The following is a 26,826-nucleotide window of genomic DNA, read 5'->3' on the forward strand; positions in this document are numbered from 1 at the left end:
AATTGATGCAGGTTGCTGCATGTAGGCTGTTGACTGGTCAGTCTTATCACCAGTCTTAGCCCATCTATGTTGGCTCCCAGTTTGTTCCTGAGTGTAATTCAAGGTGCTGGGGCAACCTTTAAAGCCCTGTATGGTTTGGGACCAACATATCTGAAGGACTACCTGATCTCTACAGTCATAACTGGAGGTCCTGCTTCAGGTGCCTCCACCTTCTGAGATTATAGGTGGCAACCTGGGACAGGGCCTTCTTGGCAGTAGCACCAATGTAACCTCAGAGGCTGGGGAGAAACCTGTCAGGGAAAACAAGCACAAGGAAGCTGGGCTGTGCAGAAAGGAAGATGAGCATCAATCCTCTTGAGCTCAGTACAATAAGAATGGCTCTAGTCAGTTTCTCGGACATGATCAAGAGCAATCATGTCTTAATAAGGACAAGTGATGTCTCAGCCCACGCAAAAAAATAGGCTGGTCCAAGCCTTCAACACAGAGACCATGTGTTTCATGTTTCGGTCAGAACAGAACCTCAAGTTCATATCGACAGAGCACATCAATGGGTAGCAGAATGAGCTAGCAGACAGCTACAAATGATCTATCAGGGTGGAGACCTTTCGTTGGATTGCCAAATGCTTTAGGGACCCAAAGATGGACCTCTTCGCCTTGGGCCTCGAATCACTTTGTGTCCAGGTTCCAGTGGAAGCAGAGGAAATAGATGCTCTGAAATACCCTTGCCTACTGGGCCTCCTCTGTAGCATTCCACCTATTCTGCTAATACAAAAGATGCTGGGAAAAAATGAGACAAAAAAGGCAGCCCTGATCTCTGTTATTGGCGTTATCAGTAAAGTACCCTTGGCAGATTCCAACTTGCCTGGGTATGCTTCAGCAGTGGCCACTGGGGCATCCAGACCCATCTTGGCTACACCTGACTGCATGAAAATTGAGAGGGGAAAACTCTTGATAGGCAATTCCGCAAGGGCTGCATGCAGCATTCTAGCCTCTAGAAGAGTGTCTACAACAGGAATGGATTACTCCTTGAAAGGTGTTGGGCAGGTGGTGCAACCTGTATCCGTTTGCCCCAGCAGTACATGAAATCCTGGCAAATACAGTATGGAGACAGGCAGCAGCCTTGGCTGTAGTCTTTTCAGAGGTTTATGGATGCTCGATATCCAGACTCCGTCACATGGTCTGACTTCTTAAACAAGTAGCCCATTCCCATCCTTTGGTCATCCATAGATTTCCTTCTTGGTGACTACACGTAGTCCTCTTGACACTTACACAATCTCAGTTCAAAACTCTAGGAGTTCAAAATGATTAAGAATGAAGGTCCTGTTCATGTCAGCTGTTCCTTTGACCAGAAGAGTCTTGGAATTAGATGTCCTGTCTCCCAGAAGAGGCCTTGTGTGTCTTTCACAAGGGCAAAGTGGTCCTAAGAACAGATCCAGTGTTCACTCCAAAGGCCAACACCTCCTTCCACTGCTCTCAGGAAGCACTGCTGCCTTCATTCCATCCAAAAGTTCTTCACGGAGCCTTAAGGAGTCTCATTTTGTGCACAACAGCAATATGTAAAATAGAGTGATACCTTGTTTTCTGGTTGGTCACACATTGCTGTAGGGATTCATCCTGCTGTTTTGTTTTTATGATTCTGTGGCCTGGCTTTTAGTAGGTGTCACCGACTCTGAGGCATTTGATACGGATCTTTCGGCTATATGTTGAGACAGGCTAACACAAATAATCATGTATTGTCGAAGGCTTTCACGGCCGGAGAACGATGGTTGTTGGGGGTTTTCCGGGCTGTATTGCCGTGGTCTTGGCATTGTAGTTCCTGACGTTTCGCCAGCAGCTGTGGCTGGCATCTTCAGAGGTGTAGCACCAAAAGACAGAGATCTCTCAGTGAGAGATCTCTGTCTTTTGGTGCTACACCTCTGAAGATGCCAGCCACAGCTGCTGGCGAAACGTCAGGAACTACAATGCCAAGACCACGGCAATACAGCCCGGAAAACCCCCAACAACCATCACAAATAATCATGTAGGGTCTCTTGATTTTGGGGAGGGGTGGAGCGGGGTTTTTTTTTTTTTACAGCAACAGCGCTGTGTTTGAGTGTTTTCATGTCAAGTATTTGAACTCAGTCTGTTCGAGAAAAACCATAGCTGTATCTTTCCATACCTAAGGGAAATTAAGCGGTTTTAATTTTGCAAGTGCAAAGCCAAAACTGGGCAAAGGTAAGAGGCAGTCTGAGTGTTCTTTTTAAGCTGGAAATTTTATCTTGGTTTGTGTTCATTTGTGCTCTTAAAACTCATGGAAGATCCCCCAATAATCATGTTTCCCCCCCCAAGTCACCCCCTGCAGAGGAATTCATAACTTGTTACTTCTGCGGTTGAACAACTCTGGAGCTAGCAGCCTCATTTCTGTGAGCATTCAGAGTTAAGTCTGTGCTAAACATCCAACTTGAACCTGTCTGCCAGTTGATTACAGCTTCAGACATCCCCTGCCAGTAAAAGCAAGGGAGTTGTTAGAAGGAGAAATTGTGGTTGCATCCCACTTGTGGAACACCCCCCCCCCTCTCTCTCTCTCTCCTGGTTATTGGCCTAGTGCCAACTCTGTCCCCTTTTAGGTGCCACGTGGTGGTGATGATGGAGAATGCCATCAAGTCATAGCTGACCTATGGCAACCCCTGCTTTAGTTTTCAATGCAAGAGCCTAACAGAGGTAGTTTGTCATTGGTTGCCTCTGCAGCCCTGGTCTTCCTTGGAGGCCTCCCATCCAATTACTAACCAAGGCTGACCCTGCTTAGCTTCCAAGATTTGCCGAGATTGGGCTTGGGCTATCCAGGTGCCAGTCTGTACTTTTCAGGGAGGGGAAGGGTTGTAGTATTTTATTTGCTTAGTTTTTAATGCTACTGTTTTTATTTTAGCTTTCTGCTACTGCTCAGTGTGACTTTAGAGTTTTGTGGTCGTGGATTGCCAGCTGCTTTGGAATGTCCCTGAAGGCGGAGACAGCCCCTCCTTTTTTTGTGTGCAAATAACCTGCAGTCAGCAGCAAGGAGGGTCTGTTGGAACAGTCACCTCTATACTCGATTACTTTGGGTGTCTGAAACATTCTGGGGTTTTGTTCAGAGAGTGGGATCCTGATCATGATGAGGTTTAATCCATTTCCTTTTCAATCATATAGTGAACTACAAGATTGTGGCACTGGGTTCTATCTATTCTAATGCTGTCCCTGTTTAATTTCTCTTACAGGTCAGACATTGCTGCCTTCTGAAGCACAGCGATGAATTCTGTTTCAAAGCAAATAATAAACTCTCAAGCAAACCAAGTCAATTCTAGACAGTGTTGGGCTCCGGCTTCAAATCCCAATTTAGGAGTGATTTGGGGCTAAGCTAGAGCCTGGGGAAGGAATTTTTTTCCATCACTGAAAATCATCCAGTGAAATATTTTGCTTTAAAGACAAAGTTTTACACTCAAAATGCATAGTGTGAAGATCTTATTCAAAACAGTCCACAATTCCTGTGTATTTTGTAGACAATTTTTCAGGGATATATCTGTTTAAATGTGACAAAATTTATCCCAAATTCGTATGCCAGAATATGCATCACACTAATACATCGAAAAGGTGAACTTTATTGAGTTAAAGTTAACTCGTATTATGCCTGTCCAAATGAACACTTCTCCCCACCACCTGCAGTTGAGACTTAGTAAAAGGACCAATTTGAGCACAGCGTGTTAAGCATTCCTGGGAGCTAGGTATTTGTATGTCTAAATTATGTGTCCCTCCCCTCTGCCTTTAAACAGTACTGTGACTGATACGAGTTCAAACAAATGAGGTTTCTGTCAGTGCACCATGCTTTTGCCTCCAGTAAGGCTTGACCTGCCCCCCTCCCCCCTTTTCTGAAGCTGAAAGCAAGTACCTGATTTCCAGGGCCAAAAGGAAAAGCAGCTTGAAATTGGAAACAGGAGCCCTATGTGAGCAACTGCTTCCTAGAACACTTCCTTAGTTTCTATGTTCTCTTAAGGGTTTCAGGGTTCGCTCTGGTTGTGGGTCACTTCCTTTCTCACAGGTTGCTCACTCTAGAAGCATATGAAGGAAACTCATCAACTGCAGCCCTTACCACCTCCCAGGGCCAAGGCATTTGAGCAAGGGGCTGAATGTTGGTTTTCAGGGGCTTTATTTTGTCCCTCCTGCATTTTGCATCTGCTATCTGCCTGGCTCTTCCTCGTGTGGGGTTTTCCAGCCATTGTTTCACAAGGGGAAATTCTGAGGTCTTGTTTGTGAAGGTCCCCCCTGCTTACCCAGGAAGGCCAGGCTCCGAATCAGGTTCCAGTGATTTGTGGCAAGAGGGCAGGGAGATGCTGTGAGCAGGTACTCAGATGATCAGTGTAATGTATTTAATTTGGATTTCATTTCTGCTTGCTAATGTGGGGCTTTTAATAACTGTTACTGTGGTTTGAATGCAGGCCTCTGAGGAAAGGAGCGGGGGGCTGGATGGGCGAGAGGACAGTGAGATGACTGGGCAGCGTACGAACGGAGGGAAAGGCTGAGAGTCCGTCTTTGGGTGTCTTAGAGAAAGGATTCTGGCGGAGTCAGGCAAACTGTGTGTGCACCTGGGTCCGTTTGTGTAAGAGAGAGAGAGAGCTGTGTGGAAAGGCCTGAGTGAATCTATAAGGATGAGAAAAGAGTTTATTCTGTTAGCGAAGACCAGTGTGGAAAATTACTTTGCGTGACAGTCTGTGACTTTAAGAAGATGATTTTGAAACCACCAAGCTTAAGAACTATTCTGAAACCAATAAACTTATCCGAATTCTGCAACCATCACACTCATGTGTTTTATAAATAAATTCTACTTTTGGTTAAGAATAAAGGATTCCTTTTTTTTACCTCACAGCCACCTCTGTCTGTTGACTGTTCTGTTGAACTACCATCCATAACAAGCCTCCCTATACTACCAGCTAAAGTGAGATGGTCTAAGGCGAAAGCCTTTGGTAGCAGTGAAAATCTTTTGAGGGAAGCAGGCAGGCACACATTTAAGCAGGCAGGAGCCCATCACACATTTAATTTTCCTGTCTCAAAAGCTACAAAGTTTTTGAGAAAAGCTGCCAAGAGTGGGGATACAATAAACCATACCCTAGCCCAGCAGACCAGACATTGTACAAACACAGAAGCCGTCTCTCAGGCCCCTGCCTCCCACAGGCACAGAAGGTCCAAGACATGAACTATGGTGCACATCAAATGGGTCAAACAAGGCAGGCTTTTAATCACTGGTCATCCTGGAATAATTCTAAGTAAACTGTTGACAAATCTGAAATGGTGCTGAATATATTTGTAGTTCTTTTCCTGTGAGCTGAATGTGACACTCAGGTTCTGCAAAGAGGTTCCAAAAGGATCTCAGTCACCTCTGTACAGGGACCAATGAGAAACACTGTTTTATTTACGTGAAAAGTGTTCAAGTTAAGCTGCAAGCAACACAGCAACACTGTTGCTAGTGGCCCCTCAATTCAGAGGAGGGCCTCTCATCAGCAGGTTCCTTGTCCTTTTCACCTGACCCGAGTCTTCCGGTGCTCGCAAGCTCCCCAGCTGTGCTCTGTAACAACATTCCTACCCTGTGATTGTTTCACAGGCCTAATGAGCAATGATGGTCATTTTGCTTAGGAGGGAGAACGAGATTAGCCCTGGTGCTTTCTGGTGGCGTTTGCCCTTTCTGAAGTACTCGTCCCTCCCCACTAGGAATATTTGGTATTTGAAATTTTTTCCCACAGCAGCGTCTTGAGACTGCTCAGCACGAGTGAATGATGGACTTCCATCTGGCTTGCCAAGCCACTAAGGGTGGTACAAGTTTTCAGCTGCTTCTGCAGCTCTTCCTTCAAGCCCAGGGGCACTCCGTGGAGCAAGAACTCCTGGAGCAGTCCGCACACCTTCGCCAGGTTGGGCTGGACCATGTCACTCTTGCACTGCTTCATGAGCTTGTCACAGGGGGCCACGCAGTCCTTCCCATAGGTACAATCCGTGTTCTGCTCACAGTGGCGGCCTTTGAGGAACCGCTGCATTGTCATCTCTGTCGCCACCTTCCTCAAGTCAACTACCTTGAAGTCATACTTGTTGTTGTAGCCCATGTTCCTGAAGCCAGTCTCACAAATGTAGAAGTTCCCATAGGTGCCATGGAATATCTCTTCCACAAATTCCAAAAGGCCTATGGCAATTTTGGCTCGCCGTGGCCACGCTGGGGAGAACCACTGGTGAATAACCGTCTGGACAGCAGAAGGCAAGAGCGGCTGCAGAAACTGGGGAGTGTCCACGCTGTAGAAGGAAGTGTGGGTGATTTTCTCAGTGATGTACAAGTCCCCACAATGCCCAAACAGTTTGGAGGTGTGTTCTTTCTCATGCAAAGACAGGGTGAGGAGAAAGTCATTCAGCTGCAGCAGGGCCCAGATGGATCGGGCCTCTGCCAGAGATAATTTGCCATCCTGGCTGACGTCTGCCACAGTTATGATTTTATCCACTAAGACTCCAAGAGAAGGCTGGTCTCCCAGGTTGGACTATAAGCAAAAAAAACCACAAAGATCCCATCAGCTTCTGCCATTTCTTCATATCAAACTTACAGGACACCTTGAGACGGAAAAGCTTCCTGCTTACAAAAAAACAACAACAACCCCCCCCCCCCCCGCGTTTAGGTGGAAAACTAAGCTAGCACACCCTCCTGGCACGCTGTTTTTTCGGTGTAGGGAGCAGCACTGAAACATACCCGCCCCCACATACAGCCTGAAATGTTGCAGCCCAGATAGAAGTATTACCAAGGTTCTGCGGCATGCATAAATGGGCCTTTCAGATGCCCCCTCTCTGCCCCCATTGTAGATTTCATTGGGACAAACTCAGCTGCCCTTTGGCTCGAGGTGAACACCTGGAACGTACAGCTAATGGAAAGAGGTCTCTCCCCACCCACCCCCAGCCTTCCAACTGCCACTCCTGCTTTTTCCTCCAGGCAAAAGGTTGCACTTTTGTTTCCTCCAAGGGAATACAGGCCAGTTCACATGGGCATGCGTCTCACTCCTACATGGCCACAGCAGCAAGCCGTGCCTTGCACATCTCTCCCAGAGCAGTAACCCCGGCCATCGTCTCAACCCCAGATGCCTTCCCCACATTCAGCAGCCAAGTCACTGAATGTACCAAGGTGATCTAAACACACGGAACCCAGCTTTTAGAGGGCCTCTCTGCTTGGCGCGTAACTATTCCATTTGTTCCCATGCTTAGTATACTGCCAGCACAGTCACAGTTGCACTGACTTTTAAGAAATTCAAGAGCATGTCTCGGAATTCATCCATCGAGGTCCCTCTTGTTGGCTTGTCAAAGAGAACCACGTCTCTCCTGGGAGCGGCATCTGGACTGCCGTCGACCTTCAGCACCTCAGCAATGCCACACTTAATGACCACTTCCTTCTCCTTCCAGAGTCCGCTGTACACCTGGACAAAGTCATAGCACTTTGATGTTCACCTCACCACCAGGAGGTTGTGATCAAATAGGAGACTTCACATTAATTTCTTCCCAAGCCGCTCACTATTTCTACCTCCTGCCTTCCCCCCAACTCCTTCCCCTACACCTACCCCCCCTCCCTTGCACTCAGTTCTCTGCTGTATCCCACTTCCGTCCATCCATCACTCTCAATGGAGGCTTCCTTTGTCCTCAGACACCCAGCAGTTACCTTCCTCTCCAGCCCGGCTATTTCTGTTTCTCTCCACCTGAAACACTCCTGCCAATGTATCTCCTTTCCTGGCCCTCGTGCAAAGGTTTTCCTAACCAAAAGACCTTTCATGTCCCTTACAGAAACTGCACCGCTTGCCAAAGCTCCGTTGCTGACGCTGCCCCACCCACCCACCCCGGTTCAGCATTCTGATCAGCATACCTGGTGGGTGGGGGAGGATGACAGGCACTGCTGGAACACCAGAGTGTGGTCCTCACATAGGTCTTTGCACGTTGACCCAGAAATTATCCCTTTGTTATACTGGTCACACTGGGAGGGGGAAAAAGAGAAAGTGAGCAAATCAAAACCACCAGTAAATCCACTGCTTCACACACCCCTCCGTCCAGCCCCCAGCTGGAGCCTGCTCTGTGTCAGGCAAGCCAGCACCTGCCTGCTGTGACTGTGGTTTTAAAGAATTTTTACTGGATGGGTTTACAAGCATACATATAGAAATCATTATCATTATTCACCCCATTGCATTTTCCCCATCCTTCCCACCCCCCCTATTCTGGTGACTCCCAGCAGTTTTCCATACCCAACTTAATCTAAAAAGTATATCATATAAATTCTTAAAGTCTATAATAATAATGTAATATATATCTATATTATACCTATCAAATCTCTTTAATTATCTTAACAATCTACACTAACTATATTGCTTATCTTAGTTAAAAATATAAAAATTATATATGTAGTACATATACTAACTAAAAAAAACTACATATATATATGTAACATACTATTCCTTACATACCAATTAACTATATTATCTATATTTCACATATACTCCCTATAACCTTATTACTCATAATTATACTCCCCTGTAAATATACTATACTAATCCAATAAAATACAGTAAAATATACCCCTTTTTAACCTTAAGTAAGTTTCTATCTCCCCTACTTCTCCAAAGACCACAGTTTCCCCTTCATGTCCCTGCCTGCCGTGACTGTGAATGCCTATCCACTGCATGGGAGGTGGGCTTTCTTCCTTCACTGTATCTTGGCTATGCTTTGCTAAGAGGTCTTATCCGTACAAAGGGGAACATGTGGGAACCAACCTTGAGAAATTCAGCTTTGCCTTGGGGAAATCTTTTTCAGGACTTTTGCTGACTTCAACTGACTTATTTGGACTGGGGGGAGGGGACTGGGGTATAACCTCTCGGGGAAGACTTCGCTTCAGCATTTCAGGCAACCACTATCGTGAGCTTCTGCCCCACCCGCCGCTCCAGCCCCGCCTTCTGCCGTGGCTAGCTTCAAGGGGAGGGCGCTCCCTCGGCCTTAGATGTGGGTAGGGGAGGGGGCTGAACACACCGACTCCTCCTCCTACCCTGCTGGTCTCTGGTCTCTCCGATCTCTCTCTGTTCCTTCACAAATGCCTCAGCCACCTCCTCCCCGGCTTCATTGGGAAGGCCCCTTTTATCCCCTTTTCCGCACCACCATAGCAAATCCCACAATCCCCCTCATTCTGTAGCCTTCCATGCCTCCCCTGAAACCTCCGCCCCTCGCTCTTCTGTCAGTCAGTCTATGGAAAACAGGATATGTTGAAGTTGACTCCCACCCCCTTGCAGCAAGAAATCCAAGCTCTCTTGAGTCAAAGGTTCTTTAATGAGATATCCTAGCTTCAGCATATATATGTCCGTAGGTTACACAGAGGCAAGTAAAAGCATCTGGCTGTACACAGGTCTCTTGTTGAGAATGACGTACTGAGTGCTTGTTACAATATATCTATCCCTCTGCACAGGCCCCCCACCCTCGGTGCCCATCCAGCTGGGTATAGTCAGTGGGAGAGCAGGAAGGAGCTGTCCCAAGGCCGCTGCGGCGAGCCATCCCAGATAAGAGCTCAGCTGTCCCGGGAACTAGACAGCAACTGTGGAAAACAGACACATGAGAACATACTGCAATAGAGTAGGCAATATGGAGGGACTGTGGGCAACACACCTGACGCTGACAAGCGAGGAGCCTCCTCTGGCCTGTCCTTCTCCCTTGCCCGCCAATTCTATGCCTTCTCATCCCCCTCGAGCCTTCCCTCCGACCAGCCCCCCCATCCTGCCCTCTGCCCTGGCCAGGCCTGCCGCTCTCTAGCCGGGCGTGGTTGTTCCTGGCCTAGCCTGGCATGACGTTGGCTTCCATCACCTGGTGTGGCATGCTCCTCTCCACCGAGCTGGTTTCTGGGCCTGGCAGCCTGGCAGCAAGCGTCAACAGCCAGGCCTCTTCCTCCTGCACCCACCCCTACTACCTCGCTGGCTGCGGCGCTGTCCCGTGCCACAGCTGAGTGGCAGCGGATGGCGTCTTCATGGCCAGCTGCTCCCAGCTCCGCGGCCTCTGCACCCAGCTTCCTTGTGGTGGCCGCACCTCTCTCTGGGGCTGCGGGCCAGCCCCATGTAAGGTAAGGGGGCTGGCCAGGTGGGGACCCCTGCGGGCTGGGTCCTCCTGGCCAGAGGGTGGCACCTGCAGCCGCGGGGCCAAGTCCGACCATGCCAGACACCCCCCACTCCCTGGGTGTGTGTGGCAAGGTGTCGCTCGGGGGGGGGGGTCATCATATATTCAGAGGATCATCATATATTCACGACATGTAATCTGCATTCACATGTTGGCTTCCGGGTCGATGCTGGAGCGTAAAGCTGAAAGGAAGAAGAGACAGGTACCATCGTAAGATGCAAGGGTTGTGCTCCTTTATCCTAGCCATCCAGAGGAGGGGGACGTGATCAGTGACAAAGGTAAAGAGGTTGTGGGTTAAGTAGAACTGCAGGGCCCCGACGGCCCCCTTGACTGCCAGTGCCTCCTTTTCCACTGTGGCGTAGCGGGTCTTGGCGGCTACAACTTGCGACTGATAAAGAACACTGTATGTTCTTGGCCCTCTACCACCTGCAACGACACAGACCCGAGGCCCACCACTGATGCGTCTGTGTGCACAATGAAGGGTTTCATGAAATCCAGATTGCGGAGTACTAGGGCCAGGGATAACTCCTGTTGTAGGGACTCGAATGCCTTCTCTTCGGCCCCCTGACAGTGCGCTGGCCTGGCTGGCGAAATGCGGAATAAATGTGCTGTAGTAGCCCACCAGACCCAAGAATCGCCTCATTTGCTGTTCTAGGATGATCACTTTATCCGGCACGGTGCGGAGGACAGCCTGACCTACCCAAGAGCCGAGATACACGAGTTCCCTAAAGCCTATGCAGCTCTTGCGAGGGCTGACCTGCAAACCGACCTCGGCCAACACTGGGAGCACTTCTGACAGGTGCTCCTGGTGGGATGGCCAGTCAGAGCTAAAGATGATGTCGTCAATGTAGGCTCCCATGAACCCCTGGCAGTGGGCTAGGACTTGGTCGACCGATCTCTGGAAAGTGGCCGCTGCCCCATGTATGCCAAAGGGCATCACCCTGAATTGATAGAGGCCCTGCGAAGTGGAAAAGGTCATCTTTTCTTTATCTTCTGGGCCCATGGGGACTTGCCAGTACCCCTTTGTGAGGTCCAGTGCCGAGATGAATTGAGCTGTGCTGACTTGATCTATTAGGAGGTCGGCCCATGGCATCGAGTAGGCGTCAAATTTGGCTATTGGGTTCACCTGGCGATAGTCCATGCAGAAGCGGACAAACCCATTGGGTTTAGGCACTAATACAATGGGACTCTGCCACGTGCTCCGAGAGGGCTCTATAACCCTGAGTCATAGCATGTCCTCAACCTCCTTCACTACAATCTCCCAGCATTTCTGAGGGAGCGGTTGCCAGGGTGCTCGGGCCACTTTACCTGGGGGGCTGTCAATTGTATGGGACAGCACTGTGGTGCGACTTGGTTGCTGGGAAAAAACCTGCGAGTGCTATCCTACCACCCCCAGAGCTTGGGTCCGTTGGGCTCTCATCAGGCCAGTATCCAGGAGGGGGTGATTGGGGTGATTGGGGGTTCCAGGCTTTCCAGGCCGCACCGCTCCTCCACTGGGGTCCTTGGGCTTGGCTGCCATGAACTTTTCCCACAGGGTTGTGGCTTCCCTCAAATCCGCGGGCTTATAGAGGCCACCCAGGCGCACGCCCCGGGTGGTATAATGTGGAGGAGCTGCTCCAGGACCGCTAGGTCTGCCACCCATTTTCCCTTGGGTGTACTATGCTATAGTCATCGGTAGGCTGCATCCTTCAGAGCCGCCACCACCATGCAGGGTCAATCCGACTTCTGGTAGGTTAGAGTGCAGAACGTCTGGTGGTATGTCTCAGGTGTAATCTTGTACCTGTCCAGGATGGCAGTCTTTAGCCTATCATAATTGGCACTCTCTTCCTTGGTCAGTGCCTTGAGGGCTGCTAGAGCTTCTCCAGTGAGGTAGGGCCCCGCAATAAAGACCCATTGATCCTGGGCCCACTGGGCAGTCTCGGCTGTGCGTTCAAACGCATCGAAGAATACATCCACATCATCCTTGGGGCCTAATTTAGACAGGTGAAAGGGTGGAGTCCTTCCCACACCTCCAAGCCCGACTCCGGTGGCAGCGCCCGCAGTCCTCCCGGCTTCTATTGCCTGGCATAAGTCCCGCACTAAGGCCACTTGGGTCTCCCTCTGTTGCTGGGTGAGGGTAGCTTGGGCCTCCCTTTGCTGCTGGGCTACTTCCCGGAGAAGCTGGCCCTGGTGCTCCACGAGCCATTGTCCAAACTGGGTCAGATCCTTTTGGACTGAGCATTAATGCAAGACGACCCGCCCACCCTCCTTGGTTGGATTCAACTAGCATGTGAAGTCAAGAATTGTAAGCAAGTCGTCCGCCTTGTGAAACAACACCAGCTAGGCGGTGCCCGGAGGACTGCTCCTGTCCCGGCAAAAGGTCGAGGAGCTCCCAGAGGAACGGGGGTAGCTCGAGGAACTTGAGATACGCGATGGAGGCAAGGCCTCTGTCTACAATGTGGGAATAGTGGACATTTTGCAGCTCAATGCCCTCTGAGAATTCCAACTGAGCCAACCGCTCCCAGGCCAATCCCAGCCCCTCGAGCGGGCAAAGCTGAGCGCAAGCCACCCACAAGATGAGGGAAGACCGACACGGGGCTGGAAGCTGAGGAAATTCCCAGGGAGATCATCTACCAAGTACAGGACAGTTTGCAATACCCGCAGTTGGGAAACGAGGAGGATCTGCCGTGAAAGGGCCCCAACGGCAGGTCAAAAAGGAAACCACCCCTGCAGAGGTGAGAGAAAGGGGGGCCATACTGTTCATGCCAGTTGAACTCGTAAACCCGAAGCGGGGGACACACCTAAGGGTGCAGGCCCTCATAGACTCAGGATGTTCCTGAGATATCATATCCCCCGCTGTAGTGAATGGATTGGGTTTAGAAACCCATTAGCTGGAGGACCCCATAGCTTTTGAACAAATGGATGGTTCCAGCATGAGACCTGCAGCTTTTGAACCTGAACCTGTGCCCACGGGCCTGGGAAAGCACTGGGAAAGCAGACCTTATAATGTTAGCCAGGTAGCCCAATACCCCTTAATCTTGGGTAGTCGCTGGCTCTGGGACCACAACCCCTACATAATATGGTCGGAGGGGATGATGATCTTCAGCCGGGACCAGTGCCGACACCATGAATGGGACAAGAGGTGGGGTGAGAAGGCGCCCTCCCCCTTTGAAGTTGCACTACTCACAGAGGAAGAGTTAGTGAGCATCCCGGAGGAATAGAGAGACCTGGTCCAAGCGTTCAGCGAGGAAGAAACAGATGAACTTCCTCCACATCGCCTTTCAGATTGTGCCATTGAGCTGGTGCCAGGGGAGAAACTGCCCAAAGGCAAGCTATATTCCATGAGCCCGGCGGAATGCCAGGAGTTGAGAAAGTTCATTGACAAGAATTTGGAAAGAGGATTCATCCGCCCTGCTACTTCTCCCCATGCAGCACCCATGTTGTTCGTTAAAAAAAAAGGATGGCGGATTAAGACTCTGCACGGATTTTCGGGGAATCAATGCGGTGTCCATGTCCAACGCTTACCCCATCCGTCTGATCAGAGACTTGCTTAGCGTGGTGGCTCAAGGTAAAGTCTTCTCTAAATTGGATCTGAAGGATGCGTATTTTCATGTAAGAATACAGGAGGGGGATGAATGGAAAACCGCTTTCAATATGCCCCTGGGACAATATGAATATTTAGTCATGCCTTTTGGCTTAAAAGGCGCCCCAAGCGTGTACATGACGCTCATAAAGAGAGGTGCTACACGAGTACCTGTACAAGGGAGTGGTGGTGTACCTAGATGATGTTTTGATTTATACACCAGATAAAGCGTCCCATGTGAAGCTAGTTCGCGAGGTACTAAAAACGCTGTTGCAACATAAATTGCCTGTAAAGTTGTCTAAGTGTGAATTCCATAAAGAGGAGTTGGATTACCTGGGCTATCGCATTTCAGGTCACGGGCTGAAAATGGCTCCTGCTAAGGTCCAAGCCGTTTCTAGTTGGGTGCCCCCCTCCACCAGAAAGCAATTACAGTCCTTCTTGGGGTTTGCAAACTTCTACAGACTGTTTATTGAGAACTTTGCCCAAATTGCCTTACCCTTAACTGACTTGTTGAAAACTAAGGGAAGGGAGACACAAGTGAACAAACCGCAGGCCGAACTAAATTGGACCTCAGAGTTTCAGCATGCTTTTGAGAAGCTGAAAGCCAAATTCACCTCCGAGCCGGTGCTGCAGCATCCGGATGAAAATCGTAAGTTCGTGGGGCAGGTCGATGCCAGCAACACAGCCATGGGCGGGGGGGGGGGGGTGCTGTTGCAGCAAAACAAGTTTGGGAAACTGCGTCCCTGCGCCTACCTCTCCAAGAAATTCACTGAGGCAGAGCAAAATTGGAGTGTATGGGAAAAGGAGGCTTTTGCTGTTAAATTAGCGTTCACAATGTGGAGACAGTGGTTAGAGGGAGCTCGCCAGCCTTTTGAGGTCTGGACAGATCATAAAAATTTAGAGGCGCTCCGCACTCCCCGCCAACTTAACGCTAAACAACTTCAGTGGGCAGAATTCTTCTCCAAATTCGACTTTACGCTAAACTAACTCCTGGGAAAGACTAACTTTTGGGCCGATGCCCTTTCGCACATGCCCCAACACGATAGCAAGAGGGAGGAGATTGTAGACACTGTCTTTCTGCCCACCCAATTGGGGGAGCGGTGACTACTTGCAGCCGGGCAGCGAAAGAACAAAACAAAGAGAAACCTGATCTCAGTGAGTAGAGGGGGAAAGTGAAAAGCGAAGGGGAAAAAGAGGGGGAGGAAGCGCCCAAAACTGAGCTCAGCCAAACCGCAGCGGGCGAATGGCACTGAAATATATGGGTCCTTTTCCAGTCAAGAGGGTAATTAACGACGTGACAGTGAAGTTAGAATTACCCCAAAACCTATGTCAAATGCACTCCACGTTTCAGTTCAGCTTATTAAAGAAAGCACCATTGCCGGATGAATGGCATCCGGAAAAAGCAGTCCCTCATCCTACCCTCATTGATGGACAGGTACACTATGAGGTGGAGGAGATCCTGGACTCCAAACGGAAACATAACAAACTTTATTATCTTATTAGGTGGAAAGACTTTGATGAAAGCTTCCGAGAGTGGGTAGAAGCCTCACACGTAAACGCCCCAAGACTCATAACGAGATTTCACAAAAAATACCCAGACAAGGTGGGGTCTGGGGGGTGAAGGGGGCCTTTGGGGAGGCAGAAATGTCAGGACTATGACCCACAGCACTTCCATCTTGCTTTCCTCCCTGCTGTAAATTTCCAGTATTTGTCTGTGTCTGCAGGTTCCCGAGTGCGGCTGGATGACCAGCCGCAGCGACCTTGGAGCCATACTTTCACATTCTGTCTTAGCTGGGCAAGCAAGGGGGGGGAGGATTTGGAGGGTTTGATATAATGTTAACAGCCTTAACACGTCATTCTCAACAAGAGTTCTATGTACCGCCAAAGCTTCTCTTAACCTTTGGATTATCTATGGACACTTGCATATTCTGAATATATATTCTCTCAATAAATAACCTTTGACTCAAGAGACGTTGGATTTCTTGCTGCAAAGGGTGGGAGATGAAATTAGAGTATCCTGCCTTCCATAGACTGACACACGAGAACCAAGGAGCAGCTCATCCCTTCACGCACGCTCTCTCTCTTCATCTGTGTACATTCATATTAAGTCAGAGAATCAGCTGTCAGATGACCATCTAGTCTCTTCTTAAATACCTCCAAGGAAGGAAAGCCCACCACCTCCTGAGGAAACCTGTTCCACTGAGGAACCACTGTCAGGAAGTGCTTCCTAATGTTTAGCTGAACATTCCTTTGCATTAATTTTAACTTGTTGTTTCTGGTACTACCTGCTGGGGCAACAGAAAACAACTCTGCTCCATCCTCTATGTAACAGCCTTTCAAATACTTGAAGAGAGCTATCATATCACCTCTTAGTCTCCTCCTCTCCAGGCTAAACATATCCAGTTCCTTCAACCTTTGCTTACAGGTAGAGACGGGCATGAACCTAAATACGAACCAAAAAAACGCACGAACCAGGCCGGTTTGTGGTTTGTGAACCAGTGGTTCATGGAAGCTCGTTTCCACGAACTTCCACGAAGTGGTCTACTGATTCGTTTGGTTTGTATTAAAAGGGGCAGTTTAAATGGCCATTTCCCCGGGGAAATGGCCATTTAAACTTTTCCTTCCCCTTGCAAGCGGCAGGGCACTTTAAACGGCCCAAACTCCATCCCCAGCCACCCAGCCACCCCAGCCCACACACCTCCAGCCCCAGCCCCACACTTACCTTGCTGCTGGGGTGGTGGAGCTGCCCTGCGGGCCTGCGGGAAGGCCGTTTTCGGCCTCTTCTGCTGCTGCATGAGCCCGCAAAGCAGCAGAGGAGACCGAAAATGGCCTCCCCACCCCTCAAATGATTGCCACGGGCTCACAGGGTGGCAAAGGAGACCAAAAACAGCCTTTGTGCCCCTCAAATGGCCACTGCGGCAGCCATTTAACGGGCGAAGGAGGCCGTTTTCAGCTTCCTCTGCTGCCGCGCGGGCCGCAGGGTGGAGGAGGAGGCCGAAAACAGCCTTCCCACCCCTTGCAGGAAGAGGCTGTGGGCCCACAGGGTGGCTAGGTCGCGGCCTCCACCACCCCAGCAGCAAGGTAAGTGTGGGGCTGGGGCTGGGGACTGGGGTTTGGGCCATTTAAAGGCCCCTGCTGCTTGCAAGTGGCAGGTCCCTTTAAACTATCAGCTGGCAGGCAGCAGGGGGGATTTCCCCCCCGCCAACTGATAGTTTAAAGGGACCTGCCCCTTGCAAGCGGCAGGAAAGGGCCCTTTAAACAATTAAATGCCCTTTCCCTGCTGCTAAGCAGCCGGAAAGGGGCATTTAAACCCCACGAACTGGTTCGTGAACTTGCACTAGTTCATGGGAGTTTGTGGTTCGTGAAAACCCATGAACCCCAAGGTTTGTGGGGGGGGGGAGGTTGGTTTGTGCCCATGTCTACTCATAGGACTTGGTCTCCAGACCCCGCTTCATCTTTGTGGTCCTCCTTTGGACACATTCCAGCTTGTCAGCATCCAATTGTGGATGCTGCCCAAAACTATACAGTTTGGGGCACCACAGTTCATTGAACTGGACTTCAAATGAGGTCTAATTAGAGCACAGTAAAGCAATACCATCACCTCGCGTTCTGTTGATACAGCCTAAAATCGCATTTGCCTTTTTAGCTACAGCATCACATTGCTGACACAACCCTTTCACATGTATTATTGCCAAGACAGGTCTCCCTCATCCTATAAGTGTGCCTTTGATTTTTCCTATTTAAATGCAGAACTTTACGTTTAACTCTGTTGAAATTATTTGTTTTAGCCCGGTTTTCCAGCCTGTTAAAATCATCCTGTATCGTGATTCTGTCTTCTGCTACCTCTCCCAATTTAGTATCATCTACAAATTTAATAAGCATCCCCTCTATTCCTTCATCCAAGTCATTTATAAAGATGTTGAACAACTCAGGACCCAGGAACGATCCCTGAGGCTCTCCGCTTGTCAGTCCTCTCCAACACGAGGAACCATAATAACATAATAATAATAACATTCTATTTATACACCACCCTTCAGGACAACTTAATGCCCACTCAGAGCGGTTTACAAAGTATGCCATTATTATCCCCACAACAATCACCCTGTGAGGTGGGTGGGGCTGAGAGAGCTCCAGAGAACCGTGACTAGCCCAAGGTCACCCAGCTGGCTTCAAGTGGAGGAGTGGGGAATCAAACGCAGTTCTCCAGATTAGAGTCCCGCGCTCTTAACCACTGCACCAAACTGGCTCTCTCATGTGAACAGTCTATTGCCAGTGCAAATGTTCTGCATTTGCAACAGCAATTACAGGAAAAAGGAGAACCACAACCATGTGAATACAGCCAGTATCTGGCAGATACGCTTGAAATCCCACAAGTGAAGACTGCAGCCACCAGCAAGGTCCCCCCCCCCATCTTCCAGTCTTTTCTCCAACTCATACCAGAACATCTTTTTGCAAAAGATTGCGTACATGATTAGTTTGTGTACAACTGAATTTCTTGGACACACATATTGTGGATTTTTTTTTCTCCCCAGCATGAAGGACTGTAAGATTCCAATCAGCCCCAAGGGACCCCGTGCATTTCCAGTCTATACCACCACAGTGATCTCCAGAGCCAGCAAGACAGACATACCTGCAAAGCCCCCCACCCTCCCGTCCCCGTGACGGCCTTCTTGGCTCCCACCCTCTTGTCACTGCAAAAGCCCTCCCTGTGAAGGAGCTACTTAGTGTTTCCCCCTGGCTGCAATTAGCAGAGAATGAAAACGAACAGGTTAACTGGCCCCAGTGCATGAGAATTAAGATTCTGCCTCTCCACTGGATCACCACCTGCTGCCCAAGCCACCTTGAAAGGAGTCAGGCCACTTCTTTGGAACATTTGGCCTGTGCTGTTCTGGCCTGGCTGATCAAGGAGTGTCTCCTGAGCCCTGCCGGATCAGGCCAAATGTTCCGCTAGCAGGGTGTTCGATTTACAGCAGCAGCTGTTATGAAGGCAGAGGTAGAGTGACTCAGTGTTAGAAGGTTCCACTCAATTATCATGAACACAAACCACAAATAGACCTGTTCTCGAAAGCTTATGCTACAATAAAATTGGTTAGTCTTAAAGGTGCTACTGGACTCTTTTTGATTTTGCTACTACAGACTAACACGGCTAACTCCTCTGGATCTTTCACAAATAGACCTAGCCATCATGAATCTATCTAATCCCTTTTAAGATATCTAAGGTAAAAAGAAAATAAGGAATTAATGAGTTTGGTAGGATGGCAACTATCATCTCCTTGCATGTGACCCTCCGCAGGGAATTCATTCATTCATTCTTTCTCTCTCTCACACACACGCACGAGCAAACAAACAACATGCAGACTCTGTTCTTTGCTATCATGGGTAGCAATTATTGGAAGACCTTTCTTCAATTGTTAGCAGCCCTAGTAGGTCTACACTTTAACACATGCTGCCTGGCAAGGCAGGAATATAGTTGCCATCTGCTGACCAGGAGACTGGAAAGTACTGAACTGTGAGGTCATGAGAAAGGCAAGCTAACAGCCAGGCAATGCGCACCCCCCACCCCACCCCCGCAAGATGAGCAGATTTGCAGATCAAAGCAGTGATCTTTCCGGAGTTCCTGATCTCAATCCCTCTGATCTTCCCCCCTCACCTCTTCCCTAATTGCAGACACTCAGGAATCTGAGGGCCCTTTCTGCTTCTCACTCAGCGAGTCATCAATCAGTATTTTGGTATCAATAGATATGCCTGATCAAACCTCTGGTTTTACTGCCTTACAATGCCTGAAACAATCTTTAGAATTATTGAGATAAGCAAAAGGCTCCATTCTGCCCAAAGGATGGATTTTTCCTATAAAAAGGGCTGCTTTCAGCCCCTGTGTGTGTGTGTGTGTGTGTCTGTGTTTTCCTCCTATGCTCATTCTCAGACAGTGTGCCAGAGCCCCTCTCCCTTGCCTTGCTCTGACGTGACAGGCACTTCAACGCTGCTCCTCTGTGCCTTCAGGTTTGGTAACTGTACCTTTCTCTCTGCATTGCTTTCTCGCTTTCCCTACTGTGTTCTACTTATATCTGTATGTGATTGCTCTGTGTATTCTGTGCAATTCTTCTTTCACTACTCATTTAATAAAACCACTTCTGTTGAACATCTGCCTGTTTCTTAAAGAGTTCTCTAGAGGAAGCAATTTTCGTATACATTGGTTAAAAGATCCCAGTTACCCTCCTCTTGCAGCCTCTCCTTGCTAGTTTCCCTAACTCACAAGGAGACCATCGATTTGGGTAACACCATCTAAGCTAATAAGAGACTAAGGTTGCAGTCCCAAAGACACCTCCCTGGAAGTAAACACTATCAAATAACATGGGACTTCCATCTGAGTAGACCTGCTTAACATTGCTTTCTTAGTCTTGCATAACTTTAGTCCACCAGCTTTATCACCAGCGCTTTCCTTTCTCCCAAGAGGTGGCTAAGGAGCTCCCAGAAATTCACTGGTTACTCATGGAGGCTGAAATGAATCCTTCCCTTCTCTCCCCTTCCCCTACGAATTCAAATGGAAATATCATGAGGAGACAGCTATTCCCCCCACCCACCCACCCACACCACACACACACACTAAAACCGGAGATAAGGGGAAATGAGCTCATCCCAATTTTTTTAATTGATTACTAATACACACACACAAACCGACACTGATTTATTCTGCCCAGATTAGCCTTATAACGGAGTGCACAAAACAGAGCTTAACCGCAAGCCTTTGAGCTTGCCTGAGAAAGGCATAGAAAGACATGAATTTGGGGTGGGAGCGGGGGGAGAATGAACTGGGGTGAGGCTTTCCTACGGGGTGCAGGCAGGAAGATTCTGAGCCCTGACTGAGATGTGTGGCTAGACCCCCTTATCGCCTGGGATTTGACGCCCACCAATATCCATCAGGGAAATCAAGGCCTTCTTCTAGCCTTCCTTATATGCCAATAAAGGCTAACTTGAACTTGAACTTCTAGCCTTCCTACTGCCACTCTTTTCTGCATGGCCCTTCTCAGCATCGCATGGCTGCCTCGTGGTCAGGCAACTGCTTTGCATGAGCTGCTGCAGCATAGTGGTTAAGTAGCTGGGCTGTGAGCACTCTGCTGGTTCGACTCCCACTACTGCCCTGAGCTCAGCAGGTGGCCTTGGGTCAGCCACTCCTCTCAACCCCAGCTGGATTGTGGGGGATAATAACATCACTGCTCACTGCTTTGGGTGTGGCACTAATCTGTCCAGAAGAGCTGTATATAAGCACACTACTATTGTTGTTGTTGTTAACAGCAGAGCCCATTTTCAGCAAGTTCAAAGTCCCACAGAAACTCTTTGTCAAACATTAGGATTTGAGTCCAGTGGATTATTTCTGTGCGCACAATGGATCAAGGCCATACTGTTCAATGCTTATTAACAACCAATGCGAAGCCAGACACTGCAACCCCCAGGAGGCCCCCCTGAACCTCCCAATAACATACACTCCTTCCTAAGAGCATTCTCCCTGCTTGGCCAACCAAGCTTTGCTTTCTCGCACTCACAGATAACCCCTACTACCACCACACAGATGCCTCAAAAATGTTTGCAAATTTGGGAGAGACAGAAGAGAAACACTCACAATGATCATCTGGCAGACGTGTCCTCTGCAGAGTTCAGAGTAAGAAGAGTAATGCATGTAGACCACCCAGCTGCCCACAAAAATGCCCAGCCAGGCGAGGAAAAGGTATTTCACCTTGATTCCAGGAAGACGGCTCTAGGGAAACACAAAGACATTAATCAGAGATTAAATAAATTCAGCTGTGGGGTGGGGGGTGCAGGGGGAGAAGGCAGTAAAGAAGGGGAAACATTCCTTCAGCTTTCATTCTAAATTGCCAGGGCAAGATGCTTTCTCCAAAAACAGACTAGTTACAGTGGAAACCAGGAACCTGCAGCAGGTTGGCATTCCTCCCAAGGTAGGGCTGGCCAGCTCCTGGGTTCAGCCTACCAAATCCAGCCAGCATGCAACTGTTGGCCATACTGCTCCATTGGCATCAATAAAGGCACTTTGGCCAAGTTCTGTTTCAAGATGGCTTTTTAATGTCCACCGATAACCAGTCAGACTAGTCTTTGTCTGCTTATCATTTTTATTGTTTTAAGCCATTTTATTATCACTTTATGTGTAAGCCCCTTTGAACTTCATTTTAAATTACTTAATTTAAATACATTTAATTTAATGAATGTATTAAATAAATTTATTTTAATTTATTTATGTATAACTATATGGAGGCTACCAGTCAGTTCAAGATGTTAGTGGATTAATCATGTCAAGAGCCAGTTTGGTGTAGTAGTTAAAAGTGACTCTAATCTGGAGAGCTGGGTTTGATTCCCCACCCCTCCACTTGAAGCCAGTTGGGTGACCTTGGGTCAATCACAGCTCTTTCAGAGCTCTCTCAGCCCCACCCACCTCATAGGGTGACTGTTGTGAGGATAATAACAACATACTTTGCAAACCGCTCTGAGTGGGTGTTAAGTTGTCCTGAAGGGCAGTATATAAATTGAATGTTACTATTATTATTAGTCGGAACCAATTAACTGACCATTTCATTTGCATAGTAAGCTGAGAAGCAGACTACGTGGTCTAGAAACCATCCCAACCAGTACAAAATCTAGCCCCTGATGGATGAAACCTCCTTCAGGAGTGGCCACATGAGGGCCTGGCTGGCCTGTCCAGCCTGTCCAGCCTCAGGCCCTCAAATTACCATAAACTCTGGCCAGGCATTCAGAAAGTGGAAAAGCCCTTGGTGGTGCCAACAGAAGCCTAGGAGACCACACCTGTTGAAGGTCCCAGGGAGTGCCACCTTCCCTCCCCCCGTTATCAGCTGCCACGCTCTCTCAGCACTGGCTGGAGGACATTAAGGTCTGAACATTCAAGAGGTGACCCTGTCAAAGGTGAACTAGGAGGAGGGCTGCCAACCCCATCCCCTCTCCAGAAACAAAGGGGTCTGGCTGCTTAGTGCTGACAGAGGCACAAGGGGCGAGGCTCGATGGTTTCTTTTTGTTTTAACTGAACATCAAGGGCAGGGGCCTGCAACATTTGGCTCCAAAGCCAACTGCCGCTCTTTAAAAACAAACCTTTAGGTTCAGATATATTGCAGGGGTAGGTGGGAGGCTGGACTAACTAGTATGTGAAGGGCCTGGCAGGCACTTATGGGACAAAGGGCTTCTTAGAGATACTTTATAGAAAGGGAAATTATAGAGGGAAACAGTTGCCAGCAACCCAAGTAAAAACCACGCGCAGATTTCTGCCAGATTTAGCCATGTTGGCCTATAACGGAACAATGGGATTTTTGAGTCCAGTGGCAGCTTACAGACCAACAAGATTTTCAGGGTGTAAGCTTTTGAGAATCAGAGAGCTCTGACTCTCCAAAGCTTACATCCTGAAAATCTTGCTGGTCTCCAAGGGGTCACTGGACTCCAATCCTGCAGATTTATGCAGGTGCACGAATGTAATTGTACAGGGTGCTCCTTACTGTATTGCAAGACCTCGCGTGTCCCATTGCCTAGGGAAGGAGTTGCAGCAGCCAGTATTTGGACTGCAGGAACTTTACAGGTTATTAATCAACATACCATTTTATCCACAGTCTTAAATTTTATACAAAATCAGCTGTGTTATACTGGCTCTTTGCTGCTCAGAATTGTGATTTGCGTGGTTCTTTAATTATAAAAGGTTGCTGACTCCTCACATAGGGGAACAAACAGAATTTTGAACTGGGCCCTGGCCCTGGATCCATCACTGAGCCTGACCTACACTTTCCGCTATATCCAGTGAGTTCCACCAGAAACCCTACCTGGGAATGAACGTTTTTTTAAAAAAAATTTCAAGAGTTAGCAACTCAACCACTATACTATAGTCCACATTTTTCCTGAAGACATTTTCCCCTCACCTTTTCTAGTGGAAAATTTGGAAGACTGCTGAAAGAAAACTCTTTACAAAGTATTTTCTCTTTTGAAAGAAGAAAAATGCCTAACAACCTCCCAAGAGGCGGCTGAGAGCTCAGCAGGCAGGCTTTTCTTAAAGTTCCGTGCACTGTTTCTATTATTTATTTATTTGATTAGATTTGTATTCAGCCCTCCCTGCACCGGCAGGCTTAGGGTGGATTCCAATTAATACAATAATATAAAATACAGTATCTTTAAAACCAGTAAAATATATTAAATATTTAAAAAAGAACACACACAACAAGCAACACAACAGCAGGTTTGGCAGCAGATTTCACCAGCAACCACCACCCAACCACCTCCAGAAATATATGGCAAAGGCCTTGCCTCGCAATGCCCCGCCTTGCAGCACGAGCACCTCTGCGCCCGCCTCCACCGGCCCTTTCCCGGAGCGTCCCTTTGAGCCGTTCCCTTTGCAGGGGGCACAGCTTTCTCTCAGTGGCTGGCAGGGAGGCCCAGGGCGTCAATCACATGCCTGGCCAAACAGCTCTGTCTTACAGGTCCAGTGGAAGGATAGCAAACCTGGCCGGGCCCTGATCTCTTTAGACAGAGCGTTCCACCAGGTTGGAGCCACAACCGAAAAGTTCTGTTTTAATCCCCCCCCCCCCCGGTTTTTTTTAATTCAGATTTTCCTGAAAACTTGGTTTGTAATGAAATTCCCCCCTATCATGGAAGATCAGGAATATCAGCAGTCACTAGGGACAGCCCCCTCACCACCTTCCGCAGCTCTGCCCACCCACCTGCAGGGTCCTGACCTCTCAACGGGTGGGGTGGGGGAGTGTCACGCCACTGGTTCCTGCTGCCCTCCTTCCCAAGCTCGTTTTAAGAGAAGGCGGCATAAAAGACAAGGTAGTTAGAGTGGGTCCTTGAGCAGAGCAGGCGGAAGATGGCAGCTCTGGTTTCTCCAGCGCTCCACTGCTGCCTTTCACATGCATGAAAGCCAAGGCTGCCTTTGTGGGCTGAACTGAACGCCAGAGTCCAGCACACCCAGCCACTCCGCTGGAGTTGCAGCCCTGCCAGGCAGCTATCAGGGAAGCAAGCCTCTGAAACCCGTCAAGGCCCAAAGGGAACAACCAGTCCAGCAGCCATCACAGGCACCGGTTGCTGCATCACTCTAATTCAGCACCCCAACGGCAAACTCCAGTTGGGCTTAAAAGGCAGATAAAAGGAGGCCGGATTTTAGCGCGGAGCTGCCCAGGTGGTGCCCCCGCCTCACGGGGCCGCCTGCCCAAGGAGGCCCGGAAACCGCCCGGCCTCCTGGTTTTCCCAGCCTGCAGGCAGACAATAGGCGGTGCTGTAAGGGAACGGCTCAAAGGGACGCTCCGGGAAAGGGCCAGGGACGGCGGAGGCGGGCGCAGAGGTGCTCGTGCTGCGAGGCGGGGCATTGTTCCGTCCGCCGCCTCAAAAGTTCCCTCCCTGTCTTTGGGGTCCCGCTTGGCTTCGTCCACATGTCTGCACTCCCTGCCCCGCTCAATGTTTTAAGCTCCCAGCTGCTGCTCGCACTGACGGCCACGGGGTAATCCGCCTTGAGCCTCAGCGAGGCAGGCAGGCTATAAATAACATTACCCGCAGCAGCAGCAGCAGCAGCAGCAGCAGCAGCAGCAGCGCGGAGCCGAGGAAGAGAGCCGGGGGGAAAGGACCGCGCGCCTCGGGCAGAAGCAGGCGCGCCAGGGGGGCCCAACGGGCCACGCCAACCCCGCGGAGCCCCGCCCGGGCACGAGCCCCCTCGGCTCGCTGCCAAGAGCGGAGAAAACCCGGGCCGGACAGCTGGGGCCGCGGGATGGCGGCGGGCGAGCGCGCCCTGCCTGCCTGCCTGCCTGCCTGCCTGCCGGCCGGCCGACCCCAAAGGCTGCCTGGCCCGACGCACGGATCCGGCCGAGCTTGGCCGCCCAGCGCCCCTCTCGCAGCCGGGAGCCAGGCCCGCAGAGGCGCTCGGCTTCCCGGCCGCTCCGGCCCAGCGCTCGCCCCCCGCGCGAAAGGCGGGCCAGCCGGCCGGCCGCCCTCCCGCAACCCGCCCGGGCGCACCTGCAGGGCCCCGGAGAGGGGGCAGAAGAGCACCAGCTGCGCCAGCCGCCGCCGCCGCCTCATGCTGCGCGGCTCCCGCCGGGTCGGGCCGGGGCCGGGAGGGCTGCGGCTGTGGGGCCGGCGGCGCGCGCCTCGGCCCGGCCCCTGCCTGCCTGCCTGCCGGGGATGCGGCTGCGCTCCGCCCGCGGCCTTGCGGGGAGGCGCGCCGACGCACAAGCCCCGCCCCTCCTCGCCTCTCCTCTGAGCGCGTGCAGAGCGCCCTGGGCTGCCGCGCGCGCGCGCACACACACGGGAGGAGGGGCTGGGGAGCGGCGCGCAGTAGCGCGAGAGCCTCTGCCGAGACTCGGCGCCTGAGCGGTGGGGCGAGGAGGCCGCAGGCCCGGGGAAGGGGCGCTGGCTCGCGGGCCGGGCCGCCCGGACGCTTACGCTTCGGTGCGGGGCCAAAGCAGGACCGCCGCCTCTGGCAGGCGCTCTCTGCCGGTGGGCAGCGCCGCAGCAGCCCCCACGCTGCGCCAAAAGGCGGCCCGAGGCGCGCAGCCTGGGGAGGCTCGCGGGGATCGCACAGAACTCCCCGACGAAGCCCGGCCGACCGTAGCGCAAACCCCGGGCTCCAACCCGCAGATCCGCCGGGTTTTCCCGTGGGGCTCATGCGCCACTCATGCACTTCTCATCACTTCCTTCCGTGGCCACGGAATGAACAGCAAAAGGCACACGGTTCCAAAACTGCATTAAATACCTGGATCCTTAAGGATACTTATAAACAAAAGCTATTGTAACTTCACAATATCAATGCCTGTGGAGCAAGCCGCAGAAACAACGTATCACCATTTAGTGGCGCCGCAATAGTGTAAAAACTGCATTAAAATTCATGGATCCTCGTGGCTTTTACCTGAACTCCCATCAAAATCCTCTCTGAAATCACACGCTACATTAATATCCATTGAAGGGACTGGACGAAACAGAGATGTCGTTCTTGATTCTTCCGATTTTCACATGGACTTCACAAAACTCAACTGTAAATTCACACCTGGTGTCAATTCCTGCGGCCTGCCCCACAGAACGCTTGGATTCCCTGTCCTGCCGCATCACAGTGAGTGGTG

At 50.2% G+C, this 26,826-nt stretch overlaps 1 protein-coding gene across 1 annotated transcript; it reads right to left on the minus strand.

The window, feature by feature from the left end:
• Nucleotides 1–5,219: 5,219 nt before the first annotated feature.
• DIPK1B (divergent protein kinase domain 1B) lies at nt 5,220–25,893 on the minus strand. Its single transcript, XM_054997520.1, has 5 exons — nt 25,727–25,893; nt 21,342–21,476; nt 7,883–7,990; nt 7,266–7,442; nt 5,220–6,521 (listed from the first exon to the last, which is right to left on the minus strand). The coding sequence occupies exons 1-5, from the start codon at nt 25,787–25,789 to the stop codon at nt 5,709–5,711; spliced, it is 1,296 nt and encodes a 431-aa protein (XP_054853495.1). The 5' UTR covers nt 25,790–25,893; the 3' UTR covers nt 5,220–5,708.
• Nucleotides 25,894–26,826: the final 933 nt, after the last annotated feature.

This window comes from Eublepharis macularius, chromosome 14, assembly GCF_028583425.1.
Source record: "Eublepharis macularius isolate TG4126 chromosome 14, MPM_Emac_v1.0, whole genome shotgun sequence".
Taxonomy (NCBI): domain Eukaryota; kingdom Metazoa; phylum Chordata; class Lepidosauria; order Squamata; family Eublepharidae; genus Eublepharis; species Eublepharis macularius.